This window comes from Anser brachyrhynchus, assembly GCF_964034855.1.
Source record: "Anser brachyrhynchus genome assembly, chromosome: 3".
Lineage (NCBI taxonomy): Eukaryota > Metazoa > Chordata > Aves > Anseriformes > Anatidae > Anser > Anser brachyrhynchus.
Window position 1 is genome coordinate 45,117,437 of NC_137696.1, and position 18,856 is coordinate 45,136,292.

Consider the following 18,856-nt stretch of genomic DNA (forward strand, 5'->3'; position numbering starts at 1 on the left):
ATTTACTACATATGTGGGTTTAAATTTTCCCAATGCTACTTAGAAATGTAATTAGCAAACAGATGCATTTGATCCCAGTAATTTCTTAACTTCATCTTAAGAAATAATCTGTTACAAAAATAAATTTAACTTTTGTTAGTGGTTCTATCGAAGCTGTAAAAATTTCCCAACTTTCATTCACTTCAAATTCTCTGATTGGCAAGGCCCTGCATTGAAAATGTTTGGCTTCTGGGAGAAAAAAAAATTACAGGAGGCATAGTGTAAATTATTGAGTTCATTCTTTAATATATCAGAAATATTTATTGGGAGAATCTTGAGACAGACAGACTCTCATTCTAGAGGCAAATTGTGCACTGTCTCCATAAACATAGGATTATAGCAGAGGGTTCAAAAATGAATTAATCTGCTCCCCCTACCTGGCAACAGAGAAGAGAATCATCACTTGCAAAACTTCTTATGATTAATATTCTAACAGAAATGTTAACAGCACTTCAAAGGGCCATCTTCCCTTATTTACAGATGCAGTATTAGGGGCAAATTTAATCCTGTTGTAAACAGAGAGTTGCACCAAGACTGAGTCATCTTCAGTGTCTATATAGTAGGGGATACTGTACATATTCCAGTCTGCAAACACAAGAATTGGTTCATAGTGTGCCTAGACCCAAATAGAGAATGTAGATTTTTTAAATAGCTTACAAAGTACCTAAATGATAGCTTTACAGTAAAATACTGTAATGGACAATGCTGAAATGCTATATGGCATATAATTAGTTGCATAAATGTATTTTTGCCAGTATGTGATGAGTTGAAGCAACTAATTTAAAATATATAAAATCAGATTTCTTTTATGCAAGAGCTTTGCAAATAGAATGAGCTGGGTTCCTGTACAAAAACAAAACTTGAAATGTGCTGAACTGAAATATATAATTAGAACTTTTGTCAAAAATGAAAACACTCTTTGTAGGCTGGAAATAAAATGTACCTACAAAACAGTGTTTTTCATTTTTGCAAAAAAAAAAATCCACAGCGCAAATCCATGAAAACTCATATTTTCTCCCAGAGGGTGGATTTTACTAAAATTTCGCTGTGATATGCTACCACACACTTATTAACAGAAGATAGGTTTCCCTATATAAAATTCAAAGATAATCACAAAAAGAATAGAAAATATGACTCCTAAGGGAAAACTAATATAGCAGCTACTTTGAAAAGCAACAAATTACTCATTGTAATTACTGTACTCATTGACTTTAAAAAAAAAAAAAAAGAAAAAAAGAAAGAAAACAAAGACCATGAGTTTTGCTGTTAACAATCCACCATGCTTAATTTTTATTCCACTCCTTTACAACACATTCTGACACCTACCATATAGCTTTCCTACTCACTGAAGCAAGATAAGAAGTAGGCCTGGAACTTGGAGACTGGCTTAACTATTCTCAGTTACACATTGCCTTTGCCAGAAATAAGTTAGCGAAGTGCTTACTAGAAGTTCACATTGTTTTTGCTGGATCAGCAAAAACATTCAATTTCCAGGTTTGCCAACATTTAAACGATACCCCTACTGAAAGTCAGTGATTACATTTCCTAATATACTAAAACATATTAGCTTCCTGCATGCAATTTTCTCACACTGAGATACAAATACCATAAAAGAATACACAACCAACTTTTTTTTCCCTTCTTATAAAAGCAGTCTTGTATTGCTAGAAGATCTAGCAAAAGGATTGCTTTAATTACATATTTTTGCTCTCTTGACTGACAGACTAGTGTTCATTAGATGCTTATTCCTGCTCTTGTGTACCAATTATTCTCATTTAACTCTGAAATATCTCAATAAATAAACGCTTTCTTAAGTGACTGCAGATAGCACTTACCTGCTGGATACCATAGGTCCAGCCTTGCCTGATACGGTCCCTTGCCCACACATTGTGAGCATTCTCTGCTAGTTTATCCACCATAGCTTCTTGAGAGGGGGTCAGTTTGATAAAACTCAGATCCATGGGAGCAGGCTTATATCCACTCAACAACTGGTAGCTGTCAAAAAAACACAGAACTTGCAGTTACTTGTCAGTAAGAAAAATAAATAATAATAGGAATTGCAAAGGAAAGAAGTTACAAGTATGCAATATTCTATAAAAATAATGTCTTTTAGAATAATAACATACTGACATTTGATTTTTTTTTCAAGCTAATTGCATCTTGATCAGATGAAGTAGTTGTAGTAATGAAAGCTACACCAAATGATCCGAACTAAAGTGTTTCCAAAGTATTTTAGTACTTTCATATATTTAAAGTAGTAGATTAAGATGTGATATATCTAAATAATTATATGAACACTATTATAATTAACTCTGAGCACTTCGCAATAATTATTAGAGTTTAACTACTTCCTACTGATGGAAGAAAATATTTTCTTCCTATTGCATATAGGACTGTGAGACAGAACAGGTTAAATGGATTACTCAAGATCACGTATGAAGTCTGTTTATTGTAAATTTTTCTTTATAATACCTCATCCCTTAGATAACCTTTAAATCTTAGAAGCAAATATTTAGAACTTAAGCATGACTTCAGAACAGTTCCCTCATTATTTTTAGCACTCCTAAGAATTAAGTATATTTTGCATTTACGAAGTTGTTCCCACAGAATTAATTATAGTCATCTCCCACATTGCTTATGACCAAGCTTTCTTCAATAAAGAATGTAACACATATGGTAATGGGTGCAGTATATCAGGACTTACTGAATTTAAAACCAAAACCTACAACACTAAGCTGCACCATTGGGATCCACCCACACAAAACAACTCTAGCCCCAGAGTCTTCGTAACACAGAACGTAAGAGTCTTGCCTAGTATTTCTCTGTAAGAGGGAAGGGGATTTGATAGCTTTTCGATCTTCTGAAGTAGTATGCCAAGCATATTAAAATAGTAATAATATTGGCAACAACAACAGAAAGTTCTTGGCCTTGTTAGCAGCTGACCTGTGCCCTCAATCAAATTTAAAAAAAAAAAAAAAAGATAATACAGGTCTGGTTGCAATCTTTGATTCTTTGCAAGCAGAAATGACTTGATGAAATATTATGACTGCCCAGTAAAAACAACTGAATAATCATTCCAGTCCAGCACATAAAGGTATGTAGAAGCATAGTGTCTCCTCCTTTATGCGCATCTGGTGCATGGCCTTTTCAACCCAAAAGGGCTAATAAGAGGGAAGCCATAAACAAGAACATACAGAGATGTAAACCTGTTAAGAGAGTCAATGGTGACAACAAACCTGGCCAATCTCACTAACTGGCAAGCATATGAGTGTGAGAGACTATTTTCAGTCAGATTATCTCGCTAAGGGCCTTGCCAAACTGGGATGATAAGGAAAGAGGGAGACAAACACAGAGACAGAAAACCTGACAACATCCAGAAGCAAACCTGGTCAGTACTGCTAACTGATGGACTATCAAGGCACTGCAGGCAAAATGGGGCTTTGCAACTCATAAGGATGTAACCTTTATGGTCTGGATGTTGCAGGGAGTCGGTGGGACACGTACCAGCTGCTCAGGAAATGTGCAGGGGAAGGTAAAGCAGGAAGAACAAAGCAGGGGGCAGACAGAAAGTGGGTGCAATGTGTGTCAGTGGCGAGGTGCTGGCCGAGGGCTGCAGAGCTCCTCTGTGAGGCAAGGCTGTGGCTGCCCGGTGCCAGACACAGCCAGCTCCAATGGCCCCACCGCAGGTCACGACTGGGCCCAGCTACCACAGATGGGAGCCTAGGGGAAAGCGTAATTAAGAGCAGGTGAAATACTGAGTGGCAGTGCATTCTTCCTTGTCACAATCCCCTGCATAACTGTTCTCCTGTGCTTAAAAAGCTAAGATAGCCATGGATATTTCTATGTAACAGCAAGGTAAAAGGACCAGGTGTCTCAAAAGACGTTCATGTTTTTTTGTCTCAGAGGATGTGTATACTTTATTTCAGGATGTAAATGGATATTCATGAAGGATAAGTATCAATGGATCCTTAAAAACAAAAATATTCTGTGCATACAAATTCACGTTCAAAAACTGTCTTGAGCTGCAGAGAGATGTTATCATTTGCAACAGCCCCAGCTCCTGTCTGGTCATCTGGTTGTCTCTACAAATCAGTAAAATGACTGGTCCTATCTTGCTCAGTATCTCTGCTGGTCTTATATTCTAAATAGATTTAAAGAAGTAGGTAAAACAATCTGGAATAATTTTCAAGCTGAAAATTTTGCTGCTTTAATAGCACATTATCACTACCATACTGATCTGCCATGGATTTATAACAAGGTTTATGGAATCTTTATTTGTACTATCACCTAAAGTTTAACAGAGAGTAGTAGAGGTATGTTTTTTAATCATTTGAGGATATATTCTGCTCTCTTGATTAAAGATTTCCATCAGTCTATGTGAGTTGTTTTACAAAAAAAAAAGTCAACTTTTTAAATTCTGACTTTTTTATATACTATAGAAATTCTAAGTATTCAGAATTTATTAAAATAAAAAGTTTGAATATTTCAGAGAGATATTTGCAAAGTAAAGGTTATTTAAGTTTGGATTGTTCAATAACCTAATGTAAAGTTATACCTGGAAAAAACTTTGTAATAAAAAGAGAAATTACATCAGCAAAACCTGTATTTGCAGAGCACTTTAAACTATTGTTCAAACCGGTCCAAAAAAGTACTTTTGTGAAGTTATGCTGTATTAGAAACGGCAGATTTCTGGCACAAACTTAAGTTAAAAATGTACTTTTCCCCAATTTGTAACCCATGCGGCTGTGATGCCAAAATTCTGTTAGAGTGACACAAATACAGATTTGTTTTCTTAGCATTTTACAATCTCAATTGTTATGACAGGATGGCAGGAAAGAAAAAAGCAGAGTTAAGAAAGACAAGAATATACACAGCAGAGATGCAAAACTGCTTAGAAAGTAGAGCAGATGAGCTAATTGCATTCAAGTGATGTCTATTGCTGTTATTTCTCATAACAGGATAAAGCATCTGTGTCAGGCAGATATAAGAACCATTGATGCATTATCACGGGAAAGTTGACCAAGTGTTGGGATATGCATCTGCATCACCTACAAGAACACAGGAAGTGACATCTCTTCTCCCATCAAAACCTTAGATTTTTACACACTACCTCCTGTAACTCTTTGTTACGGTTAAGTCTACTTTAGCTGCAGAAGAACAATCCTTCTTCTCTCCAGGATTGTACCCCACACAAAATGAAATCTAGCCTTACAGAAACACACACATATCTACACCTTGAAATTGCTTTTTTTTTTTTTTATCCATTGTATGTAAGGTATCAAAATTCTGACTTGGTGTATATGGTTGGACCTTAGACATCCAAAGTTAAGACTTTCAGTGACATTAAGATAACTCAGCACTGGTGGTACTAGCACTTATTAGCTCTTTAAAATAAGCAAGGAACCTGAATTTCTAATTTAAAATTTGGAATAAAAAAAAACAGAATTTCTCTTCTGAAACTGTGACCTTTACTGTTCTATGTTTATTCACGTTTTAATCTCTTTTATCCTAAGCTAGACAAGCTTACAAATCATGACCTCAAGCATATTGGGACGAAGGGCTGTCATATGCTTATCACCAAGTATAGTTCCATTGCTTTCAGCTATGTTAATGTTCCCAAATTTTTCATTCCCAAACTGGGAGGCATACTGGTAAGGAAGAAGCCATGGCACATTGGCTGGACAATGAGAGCTTGTTTCAAAGCTGCAGAAGTGGAGGCCAGTATACCAGCCGGAGCCCAGTCCTAGCAATCCTCTTGCCAATCTTGATCACTTGGGAAGAAACCAGGCAGCTATACCACTTCTGCAGAGGTCAAGTCACTACACGGCCATTCTACGACTTTCAAAAGGGTTGAAAGTAGCATACCAAAAATATATGGATGAGTTGGCCATAAAAATCCCATGAAAGGTTGCTGCAGTAGACTCTAAAAAAAAAACAACTTTGTAATGATGAATTGAAAGGCAGGCATTTCAATGTATCACACAAAAACTTTGTCTACACATCAGATCATAAATATCTAAATGTAAAAGTGTAGATGACAGTATGTGTAAATTTCTGAAAATTCATAGGTATGAATGTATAGCTAAGTATCAGTAAAACCAGCAATATAATATCAAATTATTATAACAACAGTTTGCTTAACTCATCCTACCTAACAAAAAGATGCATTTGAATTTCAACTTACTTCTTCGGAAGTTTCATTTTTTTCACTTTTTCTTCAGCATGTTCATCAGCAATTCCAACATGGCAGCCTAATGCCAGCAGGGTTCTGGAACACAGGAATCAGAGATAAATTACTGCCAGTGTTTCTATATTGAGTTGTTCCTGGGTATATAAACAGCACCATACAACAAACAAATGAGACCTGTGGGAATGACAACAGTGTAGAACAGAGAGATCAACACCACTTTTTTTGTATATGTAATAAGCTTTTTGGTGATGTTAAGAAAATGCCACAAGATGTTCCTAAACAGTTTAGTAAAAATATGAGTGGAGTACTTCAAAATGGAACTATCATATCATTTATTTCTTCTGTGCAGGGCATCAGTTGAAAGACTACCTGCAGTTGAAATATATTTTTCTGCTTCATATACCTATTTCTATGGCTTACATACCTATTCAGACTGCTGTATATCAAAACCTTTTTCGGCTATGTCATGGTTCTTCTGTTGTGGTTTTGGATGGGATGAAGTTAATATTCTCTGTGAAGTCTTGTGTGATGCTGTGTTTTGGATTTTTGATTAAAATGGTGTTGATAGCACACCGATGTTTTTGTTTGTTGCAGAGCAGCGCTTACACAGAAACAAGGACTTTTCTGCTTCTCCTGCTGCCCTTCCAGCAGGGGGCCTGAGGGTGGGGGTCAGCCAGGGCAGCTGACCCAAACTGTCCAAAGGGATATTCCATACTGCAAGATGTCATGCTTGGCAATAAAAGCTTGGGGATAGGGTGAGGAGGTGGGGGATGGTTGGAGAGATGGCATTTGTCTTTCCAAGAAACCGCTAGGCGTGATGAGTCCTGCTTTTCTGGAAGTGCCCGAACACCTGCCTGTGGGAAGTAGCAAATGAATTCCTTGCTTTGCTTGCGCATGCAGCTTCTGCTTTATCTGGTAAACTGTTTTTATCTCAACCCATGAGTTCTCACAGTTTTACCTTTCCAATTCTCTCCCCACCCCATCTAAGGAGAGCGAGCGAGTGACTGCGTGGTACTTAGCTGCCTGCCGGGTCTAATCCACAACACTTCTAAACTGAAGAAAGGAGAAAAGGCAGGAAATGTCACCTGTTATCTTTAAAACATGCCTTCTTTAGGAAGAGGCTGTTACTCACATTTTAACTGGATTTGGATTTTGTTAGGCTACACTACTAAAGAGAGGGCTGACACCAGAATACACTATAAGCATTAGACCAAAACAGCCATCAGAATGCTCAGTATGGGTGTTACACATTGATCCATTTTCAAGCTAGATACAGGGTGCTATGGACCACAGGGCTTCTACCACAGAGCCACTGACCCAGGCACAATATTCTGGCCTGACCCTGTAAGATGAAGCTTATTTCAGAAAACAGTTACTATATGACCTCAAAACAGGACTGAGAATATTAATTAGCTTTCTCATAACTTCAAACCTCCTCCTTTCCATACATTCATGTTATCCAGCAATGTAGTTCTTAAATCTCATTCATCTTGAGGATTTATATCAAGATCCATCTTGATCTGTAACTTGTCAATTATTTGCTCCTGCTCTTAATTTCAGTACTGGGTTATCAAGTCTTAGCTTCTTTAACCTAGGTGCACTACTAAAATATTAACAGTAAAATGAAAATAAATACCGGGCAAAAGACAATAGGACAATTTGGTGTCAGATCAGAAGTTTCTCAAAAGCTGAGAGCAATACCCATTCTTTGACTGGTTACACAAGAGAAATTGCACGTGTAAAGCTTGGACTCCAGTCCCAGTTTTAACAATGTTGAAGGAAGCTACAATACAAGGTTTTGATTTGTTCTTGTCTCTGTATAAAAACAATATTTTCTGGTCTTGTTCTAACTGTATTTATTGCTCTTGAACTGACTGGGGAAAAAATGAGCATAAACACTGCGCTAGGCATATATCTCTTGGTAGATGAATCATATGTTTCAAGGAGATTTTTAAAGTGGATTTTTAGTGCTACCTATGTGAAGTAAACCCTATTGTTATGGTCTGTGAATCCCAACTTAAAATTACGTAGTTAAATCAAACACCAGGAAATCAACATGCAGTGGCCACTTCCTGCAAAACACATAATTTGTTAAAAATGCTCCGTGCAGATATATTTCAATTGGCATAAACCATACCTGATTCCCATACAGTTATCACCAGCATAAGTAACAGAACATATCTAACAGGGGAAAGCAGTACAGAGGAGCTAAGCCCCACTAACCCTAATTTTCTTTTAATGTAAGACAGGAAATTGAACCCTACTTTACCTCCAGCTGGACAGAGCAAATTCAAGTCAGAGAGTCACAGCAGGATTAAAAGGCATCTGGGCCCCATGAGTTAGATTTTAATCACACCTCTGTTTAACTTTTGAGGCTGAATCATCAATACTGGTGCTGCATGAAAGACCCCTGCAGCACTTCAGAGCTGAACAAGAAAACCAGAACTGCTTAAAGGAGTCTTTTTAATGCAGCCCTTAGCATAATATTGATATAAATAGTTATTACACACACAACTGAGTAAATAGGTAGAAATGGGAAATTCAGCCATAAAATAGGAAGCATCAAAACAGAATAAACGATCAAGCTACACAATAAATATAAAAATGTGCAGAAACAATATGAGCAAGCATATTTCAGACCAATGACATTTTCAGAGGTAAATCATTCCTGAATCTTGACATTTCATATAGTATATCATTTTTATACTTCATGAAAGTATTCAATCATACTGAAAAATATACAGAGATCTCAAGATATTGAAATGTTGTGTCAGATAATGTGACTTAGAACTTTCTTGTTTTCTTCCTCTCATCTAATATAGCTGACAGCAAAATCGGCAACAAACCAACAACAAAAAACAATTACAGTAAGAAGTTAATTCTTGATGCCTTGCAACACCTTCAGGAATGAAGTACACAGTTTGGAGCAAATTTTAAAGACTATTGCATGTAGCTGATTAGAGGAAGTTTTAAAAGAACATTCTCTTTCTCTCTTCTCCACTGTCTGTTGTTGAAGTTGACTGCCAGTAAATATGAAATACCAAGTAAGGAACCAGTAGCTTACAATTCGAGTCATCACAACATGCATTATCTAGAATGGGTTAGTAGACTAACTTTTTCAACTTTGCAGGCTTGCAGAAATGAAACGACCATGACGCTCATTTCCTAGTCCCTGAACAGAAGATATCTACATGACAAATACAACATGATACTGCAAAATTAGAACTGCATACTTAGAAAAACAGGGACAAATACAATAAAATGAAGACTAAACTCAGTAAACCATATGAATTTTGAGATCCACAGAAAGCTTTATGTTTTGGATACTATCCATTTAATAAAAAGGCTCTCTCGATATTAAGTAAAAAATTACTAAAATAGAAGAAATCCATAATTTATGTTTATACAGCCAAATGGGTTTATACAGTCAGGGTTGGATTAGAAAACCACTAGTCCTGAATCAGTAATGATATAAGGAATACTAAAACTTGTTTAATATTTAGTGAAACATTATGAGTGTACATTTAATACTGAGGGTATTATTTTAATGATAAGCCTGAGTCCTATTATATAGATTAATCCAGCAAAAGATGCATCTGTAGGAAAAGTTGATGATATATTTCTTAGGCTCAAAATTGGAAAAGAAGAAGCTATTCTGGATTCTTAGCACATTGTGTTGAAAGGAACCTCAAAATTTCCTGTAAATTCTAGTACCTTGCTGAAGACAAATTTGAATTTACTTTCTTGCCTCCAAAGGAGTTACAGTATCACACAGTATCACAGATTTCTAGGTTGGAAGAGACCTCAAGATCATCGAGTCCAACCTCCGACCTAACACTAAGTACTCCACTAAACCATATCGCTAAGCTCTACATCTAAACGTCTTTTAAAGACCTCCAGGGATGGTGACTCCACCACCTCCCTGGGCAGCCCGTTCCAATGCTTAATAACCCTTTCGGTAAAGAAGTACTTCCTAACATCCAACCTAAAACTCCCCTGTCGCAACTTTCACCCATTCCCCCTCGTCCTGTCACCAGGCACGTAGGAGAACAGACCAACCCCCACCTCTCTACAGCCTCCTTTAAGGTAACTGTAGAGAGCGATAAGGTCGCCCCTGAGCCTCCTCTTCTCCAGGCTGAACAAGCCCAGCTCCATCAGCCGCTCCTCGTAAGACTTGTTCTCCAGACCCCTCACCAGCTTGGTCGCCCTTCTCTGGACTCGCTCGAGCACGTCCATGTCCTTCCTGTAGCGAGGGGCCCAAAACTGAACACAGTACTCGAGGTGCGGCCTCACCAGAGCCGAGTACAGGGGCACAATCACTTCCCTAGACCTGCTGGCCACACTGCTTCTTATACAGGCCAGGATGCTGTTGGCCTTCTTGGCCACCTGGGCACACTGCTGGCTCATATTCAGCCGACTATCAACCAATACTCCCAGGTCCTTCTCGGCCAGGCAGCTTTCCAGCCACTCATCTCCCAGCCTGTAGCTCTGCTTGGGGTTGTTGCGCCGCAGGTGCAGGACCCGGCACTTGGCCTTGTTGAACTTCATACAGTTGACCTCAGCCCATCGCTCCAGCCTATCCAAATCCTCCTGCAGAGCCTTCCTGCCCTCGAGCAGATCGACACACGCACTTAGCTCGGTGTCATCTGCAAACTTACTGAGGGTGCACTCGATCCCCTCATCCAAGTCATCGATAAAGATATCAAAGAGGGCCGGCCCCAGTACCGAGCCCTGGGGGACACCACTAGTGACCGGCCTCCAACCAGATTTGACTCCATTCACCGCAACTCTCTGGGCCCGGCTATCCAGCCAGTTTCTAACCCAGCGAAGCGTACGCCAGTCCAAGCCCCGAGCAGCCAGTTTCATGAGGAGAATGTTGTGGGGAACTGTGTCAAAAGCCTTACTGAGGTCAAGGTAAACCACATCCACAGCCTTTCCCTCATCCACCAAGCGCATCACTTGGTCATAGAAGGAGATCTGGTTCGTCAAGCAGGACCTACCTTTCATAAACCCATGCTGACTGGGCCTGATCGCCTGCTTGCCCTGCAAGTGCCGCCTGATGACCCTCAAGATAATCTGCTCCATGAGCTTTCCCGGCACTGAGGTCAAACTGACAGGCCTATAGTTCCCCGGGTCTGCCCTCCGGCCCTTCTTATAGATGGGCGTCACATTTGCTAGCCGCCAGTCAACTGGGACCTCCCCCGATAGCCAGGACTGCCGATAAATGATGGTAAGCGGCTCGGCCAGCTCCTCCGCCAGTTCTTCCAGTACCCTCGGGTGCATCCCATCCGGCCCCATCGACTTGCGCACATCCAAGCTCGGGAGCAGGTCGCCAACCATTTCCTCATGGATAGCGAAGGCCACATCCTGCTCCCCATCCCCTTCCACCAGCTCAAGGCACTGGGTATCCAGAGAACAACTGGTATTGCCGCTAAAGACTGAGGCAAAGGCGGCATTAAGCACCTCAGCCTTTTCCTCATCCTTAGTAACTAGGTTTCCCCTCGCATCCAGTAAAGGATGGAGATTCTCCTTAGTCCTCCGTTTCGCGTTGATATATTTGTAAAAGGATTTTTTGTTGTCTTTAACGGCAGTAGCCAGGTTGAGCTCCAGATGAGCTTTGGCCTTTCTAATTTTCTCCCTGCACAGCCTCGCTACATCCTTGTAGTCCTCCTCAGTGGCCCGCCCTTTTTTCCAAAGATTATAAACCCTCTTTTTTCTGCTAAGCAGAAGCCGCAACTCTCTGTTGAGCCAGGCCGGTCTTCGTCCATGCCGGCTCGTCTTTGGGCACGTGGGGATGGACCGCTCCTGTGCCATCACAATTTCCTTCTTGAGGAGCGCCCAGCCTTCCTGGACTCCTCTGCCCTTCAGAACCGCCTCCCAAAGTTCAAGTTCTCTCTGAATGAAATTTGTCTCTGAATTAAAATAAAAGTCACCTTTATTAATGCTATGTACAGGAAAGCGCAACTATATTTTACCATGAAATATGATTTCAATAGATTTCAAATAGGAGTGACTGAAGAATCATATATTTATTAGTTCTGAGAACTATTTTTATGTGTTGGTAATACAGTGGAAAAAATATGTGAGAAATTACTTTGGCTAACAGATTTCCAATGCATTCACAGAAAAGTAAGAATTCACATCTGCTTGACTGACAAAGCTGAGCTGAGAAATTGCCTCTTTGTAAGTCAGATAACTAGATTACTTGAACATACCCATTAACATCCCACTGAAATTTTCTAGCATTCCAACTGGAGAGCTGCCATGAAATTCATACATCTAACAGCTCATCCACAATGCATACTACTGCTGTATGGCAATATGCACAGATACAGAAATAACTTATTGTTAGTCATGTCCAAAAATATCTATCAATTATCAAAGTATGCTTCATCAACAGAGAAAATTAAAACTAATTAAACTAAATGGAAGTACACCAAACAAGAAATAAAGAGTTTTTTCAAAGCTTGGATCTATTTCTCCTTCCTCCAATCTAGACAAAATCTGCCAGAGTTGTCATTTCATAATCAGTACTACCACAATAACATAACAATTTATGAAATGAAAAAGAAAGGCTTATCACTATGTATTTGCACTAACACGAGCTAACAGAGGTCGTTTGTTACTTACACAGGCTAAAACTTCCAGAGACATTGAAAGAAAGTTTATCAAAGCCATTTGCAGTGCCAAACACATCATTCATTGATGGATCTGACTCTCGTTTTCATGTTACTGCCATCACCCAGTAAGAAACACTACATGTCAAATTATAATTCTGGAAACTGCAACTCCTTAGGTTTGAGGAAATGCTTACTGTAAGCTTTAGAAGTTTGAAGCAACTTACTTCAGTGTTTCAAGTGACATTTGCAGGTTATAATTTCTCTCCTGCTCTGGCAATTTTGAGAACTCCACTAAGCATGGGTGTTGTCTTTTGTTGTCATCTCTAACCTGAAAAGACAGTAAAGAAATAAATTTAGCATGTCTTAAAAACTACCTGAAATTTAAAAACAGTTCAAAACACAAAGTACTTCAGGATGATCTCGTCAGCATTATGCAAACTGAAAAGCACTTCAAAAAAGAAAAAGTCTGTATTCTCAGACTATTTCTCATAGTATAAGCATTCTGTTCAGGTAAGGCAAGATTTGTATTTGCAAACTGATCTCAAGTGGAACACGTGTTGACTTGTACATATCATCATACAAAAGTTCACAACAAATAAGCAAATTTCAAGAATAGCTCAATTCATTATGTTTTGACATACAGCCATAAAATAACAACTCATCTTCAGCACAGTGAAAAATTACGTACCCAATTTGTATAAATACGCTAATCTGAATAGTACTGAGGTAATTAGTGAATGTAACAATATACAGAATTAAGGATAAATTTACCCTATCCTTTAAATTCAGTGAATGTTTGTTTCTTTAAGTTATGTTCAGTGGCATACAAACAGAATTCAACCATTCAGCAGTCGCAAATAACTGGAACATGAATTTAATTTTACTGTAGGAACAGCAGTCATGAAGACCTAATTTTATCAACATAAAACTTCAATCCATAACATTTTTAACCAGCACTTCATATTCATACTTTTAGCCTAATATTTGTCATAATTAGGAAGGGCAACATGAGATGCCAAGATAGCTGAGCATTCTACTGCTCTCAGATTTCTATCTTCAACATAATAGAATGCATTGCTCAGTCAATAAAATCTAAAAAGACTGTCTTTCAAGAAGGCTTGATTACAAAAAAATAAAATAAATATAATTTGCAAATATTAACTAAAAGATGCAAATGAAAATGTTGATACTTGCTCACTTGAGACTACATTTATATGAAAACACTTTCAAAATAGAGTTGGAATGCAGGAAAAAAATGACAAGGGTTGTCATTTTTTTCAGTGCCACTTGTTTTTAGAGCTTCAGTTTACTTATTTTCAAAACGTATAGACTTGAAATTAAAAGCCCATGTACTTTCAAGACAATGAACTACATATAAGGCAGCCACTAATTTGTAAGGAAGTTGTTTGTTTTTTAAACAAAGCTTTTATAACAAGGTTCAAGTGATGGATCTGTGGAGAGAAATAAATCCAAGCATATCTTTTTCCTGACAGCTAGGATGTGCAGAATTATTATTCACTTGACAAACAACTGTGCTACTGAAGATGTTATCACCTCTGCAGCTTTCAAGGGAAACAGACAGCCAACAAGATACTGAGAGTTAATCTGTTTCACTTTACCAGGTGCAGGCTGGGGAACACCTCAGCAATTCCACCCACAGGGTGATAGGTAGTGAGGAACAGCTTGACATAGGAGAGGACATCACAACCCTATATACATGCTCCTGTGATTTGACTCTCTGATAGCTCTCAAAAAAAAAAAAAAATCAGTTCAATAGATCCCGAGAAGCAAGCCTATTCATGTAGCGCCTTGTGCTGCTGCAAGAGCTGGAAACACATACAGTTCTCTGGCTGCACATACACTATTAGAGCAGTTAGATGCACTATGACAGCATCTTTGGCTAAGACACAGCAAAGTACCCTAGAAATGGGTGTCTTCCACTTCCATAGAGCTTAAGAATATGAATTATCTACTCCTTTTCAATGACACCAAACTTCTCCTCCATATTACACCTCTTTCACCAGTACTGACCCCATATGATCCAGTGATGAGTTGATGGAACTCAGGACAGAGCTGATACTTCAGAAGTAGTAGGCTCAACACTTGTTGCTTTGAGAAGTTCAAAAGTGACACAACAGACCTGTCTTTGTATGCAAATAGAGAGAAATATGCTATAGTTGTCTGTTACTTTCTTCTCTTTGTTTTATGATGACCGGAAGCAGTAAACTGACTTGTTTTCATGGACACATTTCCATAACTAGCTTCGAACTATCAGAAGAAGCATGTAGTCATGGGCTCTTCTGTTGTACAACCAGCCAAGTAAATAAAATACTTAACAGACTGCAAGTAGCCCTATAATCTGGGTGTTCTGTAATTCTCAAAGTACTAGGTGTGCAGCAGCTCCATGGCTTCAAGCTATAACGCAACCCACTGTCACGGGGCAGGTTCTCATGGTATTTGACAGAGAGCGCAAATATAGCTCCAGTCATGAAGGAATTTTCTTAAATATTAAAATAATGTTGTGATATTTCCAAAAGTGTTTATACTATAAAAATAAATAAATCTCCTTTTACTATTTGAGTGCTGCCTTTCTTTTCAAGATGTTGCTCCGTTTCTGAAGGGGGATATAACTGTGATATGTATGGCACACATTCTGCATAGAACACAAAGGATACTGATTACCACAGACAGCACTTAAGCAAATAAGCTGAGTAAGACCAAAGTAGGAGAATAGGCACAGGACTAGAACTGTGTACACTGTGAAAACATTAGAATAGTCCTCAGCATGATTTTATCTCCAGCTAAATACTCTATTTCAAACAATTCCCAGGCATTTTTACAGTATTAAAATCATGCTCCCAGTAGGCAGCATGCAAGTGGTCACAATGTTTTAGCAGCTATAGGAACTAAGAGTATGGACACGACCATTCCATGACACAGGGCTTAGTCCCAGGCAGTGGTGGTGTCATAGGGGGTTTGTTTGGTTTTCATTTTAAAATCATACAGTCGTAAAATTATCCTATTGATAAAGTTTCTCTAAATTCAAGTCCTGAGTGCTAATTTTACATGAGAACCCACAAAGTGAATATGAACATGGATCACTGTTGTGGCTTAAACCAGCCAGCAGCTAAGCAGCACACAGCCTGGTAACTGAAATGTAATTTATATTTATCATATTCTTGACAGTTTTATGTTTTTCTGTAACAATAACTAAATTGGACATTACTACTTAGTCTAGTTTATCTCATTAAAAAGTCACATTCCTTTATAACATTTCTGAGTAACACATTTTTGCATTTTCATCTAAGCATATAATAATTATCAAATTGAACAGCAGACAGCTGTTTATGTTTTGGATTGAAAAATATTTACAATCTCAATGGGATATTTTTCTGCATTTGATAATGTTCTTTGGACAGCCAATACAAGCAATTTAACTGTCAAGCAACTTGATCAAAATTATTAGCAGCTAAAAAGAGATATTTATTTGAGCAGACATTGAAAATGTTATTTGCAGGTTTCTTTCCAAGACCTATGGTAATGTGCATCAATAAAATGACTCAGTATAGTCTCCAGTAAGAAAGACCAATTTAGTTCTTTGTAGCCAATTTAAATCTTAGACTTCACATTTTTTTCTGACTTCCAATATTAGTTGAATTTCCCCCAGTGACTCTTTTTCATTCTACAGCTACAATATACAATACTTTTTATTATATATTCAACATATTCTGTAGGTTGCCTTCCCAGCCCCCCCCTTTTTTGTTGTTGTTTCTGAGCCACAGTATAAAGTCTTATGCCTAGCAAATACATTAGTGATGGAACTTGTGACACCTGTCAATTCTTAATTTTTGTATCTGTTTATATATGTATAGGCAAGTTTAAGAGAAAAAAAGATATGCAGATGCATCTAATGATTTTGAGTTTGGAACCTAAATACCACTCAAATTCACACATAATTAAACCGCTAAAACAAACAAAACAAGCAAACTTTTTAAAACAGAAGTCCTCAGAATATAATTTTGTTATGCTAGCTTGTTACTTGGTTACAGGTATAAAATACAGTAGTAATTGCACAGTAAATACAGCACATCTCTTTGGTGATCTGATAGAACACGCAGCTAGTAGACAATATAAAATGCAACCTACAGCAGATATATATTTTGAATATTCTGGAGAGACAGCTACATCTATGGATTCTCTGTATTTTAGCTTTTAAACATTTTTAAACACTGACTTTTAAAGATGAAAAAATTCCACTCCTTCAGAAGAACTACCACGCATCTTGCTGTGAATTAAGAAAAAATCTAATTAAGATTAGAGCAGTCATATGTATACCCCTAAACCAGCTAAATTTGGTTTCATGCCTTACCTCAGTAACTGCAATATATCAATTCAGATAACAAGAATGGGATATAGCCGCTTGAACTGATAAAATCTCCCATGAAAAAACAAGATGATTGAGAAGTCAATCTCAAGGAGATAATTAGCAAACACTCAGTCACATTTCCAAAGTGAATACATCCAACCACATAACACTAAAGCCAGAGAAAGCAAGCAGAACTTGAAAGATTTAGCACCTTGTTTCATTCTGAACTTAACTACATTTATCACTGCTTAAGTTAATGCTACTCATCTAACTGATTAAGTGAATATAGTGCTCAAAGTTTCAGTTAGATTCTTGATGCTAATTATTGGCTGATATGATTGCTCCACAATTAACATGTTTTGTCATGTTAATTTAACTGTTTTTGTTTGTTTGTTTGTTTGATGTGGTCAGGAAGGCAACAAAAAAAGTCACCAAATCTCTGTTCATCAAATCTTTTTAAGTACTGCAACATGCAGCATCAAATACAATTCCTATGCCCAGTTATATATTACCTCCATAGTAGTTATATATTACCTCCATAGTCAGAACTCTTCAGAAAACCAAAATCTTTTTTTTTTTTAATACAATACATATGTTCCTATATATCCATACATGTTTTACATCTAGTATCTCCTGTGTGTTTTTATGTTCTGCACAAACACCATCTGGTATCCATTAAATAAATAACTTTTATTATTATTATTATTTTTATGATTCATTAAAAAATATAATCGACATAATCGATTGCATTTTGTATCAAAGACAGAAGCCATGTGTTTTTTTTCTGCCAAGCTCCATGAAAACTAGGAAAGAGATAAGAAAATAGTTATGATGTGAAGCACCTAATACAGAAATTAGCCTGAAAAGTTAGAGAGAAGGAAGGAGAAAGGCAAATTTAATGGCGTTTCATAACCTTGGAAAATAAGAAATACCTATTTTTCATGAATACCGTTTGTGTGGAACTTTTAGAAGAGTTATTACAGTCCGTTCATGCAAAGAGAACCAAGAATAATGATTTTTATTGGTTTATTCCACCAAGCAACTGAACTACTTGCCCAAGAACAAACAAAAGGTGTAAAATCCACTATGTGCTTTCTGTGCCCTTAGACTGTGGAAAGCTTCTGCATCAGACAACATTTATACCAGAATTCTGTTTTTGAAATACACAAGCGCTATTGGTTTACCCAACTACTTGCAGCGGAAAGGGTCTAAAACCTTAATAACCTTAGAGGGATAATAAATTAAAAAAAAAAAAAAAAAAAGTCCCATTAGCACTTTGAAGATGATTTGCTAAATAATACTATGTAATTAACAGAAAAATAATTTGGAAGGTACATACTGGTCCATACTGCCAGCCAAGTTCAATCTTATTCATAACCCAAAGTTCATGAATGTTCTCTGCTAATTTTTCTCTAATCCTTTCCAGGTGAGGAGGCAAAACAATCTAAAGAGAAAAGATAGAAAGAGGCTGTTACAGAGAAGTTGTTTGACAGTGCAACACAGACTTTCATAACCATCAAACTTTGTATAAACCACATCCCTCAACCAATCCTAAATAATTATTTGGTTCTTACTGATTAAAGTGATACAGAATTCCCAGAGCAACAGAAATACTTTAACATATGCCCTTAAAAATCCCAG

At 37.6% G+C, this 18,856-nt stretch overlaps 1 protein-coding gene across 4 annotated transcripts in view; it reads right to left on the bottom strand.

The window, feature by feature from the left end:
- The window catches only part of RYR2 (ryanodine receptor 2), a 423,080-nt gene that overhangs the window by 172,383 nt on the left and 231,841 nt on the right, over positions 1-18,856 (bottom strand). For all 4 annotated transcript variants that reach the window (XM_080588287.1, XM_080588286.1, XM_080588285.1 and 1 more), the window contains 4 exons: positions 18,555-18,659; positions 13,074-13,177; positions 6,224-6,307; positions 1,875-2,034 (listed from right to left, as the gene is read on the bottom strand). In XM_080588287.1, coding sequence (XP_080444413.1) covers positions 1,875-2,034; positions 6,224-6,307; positions 13,074-13,177; positions 18,555-18,659 — 453 coding nt within the window. The remainder of the gene's footprint in view (positions 1-1,874; positions 2,035-6,223; positions 6,308-13,073; positions 13,178-18,554; positions 18,660-18,856) is intronic.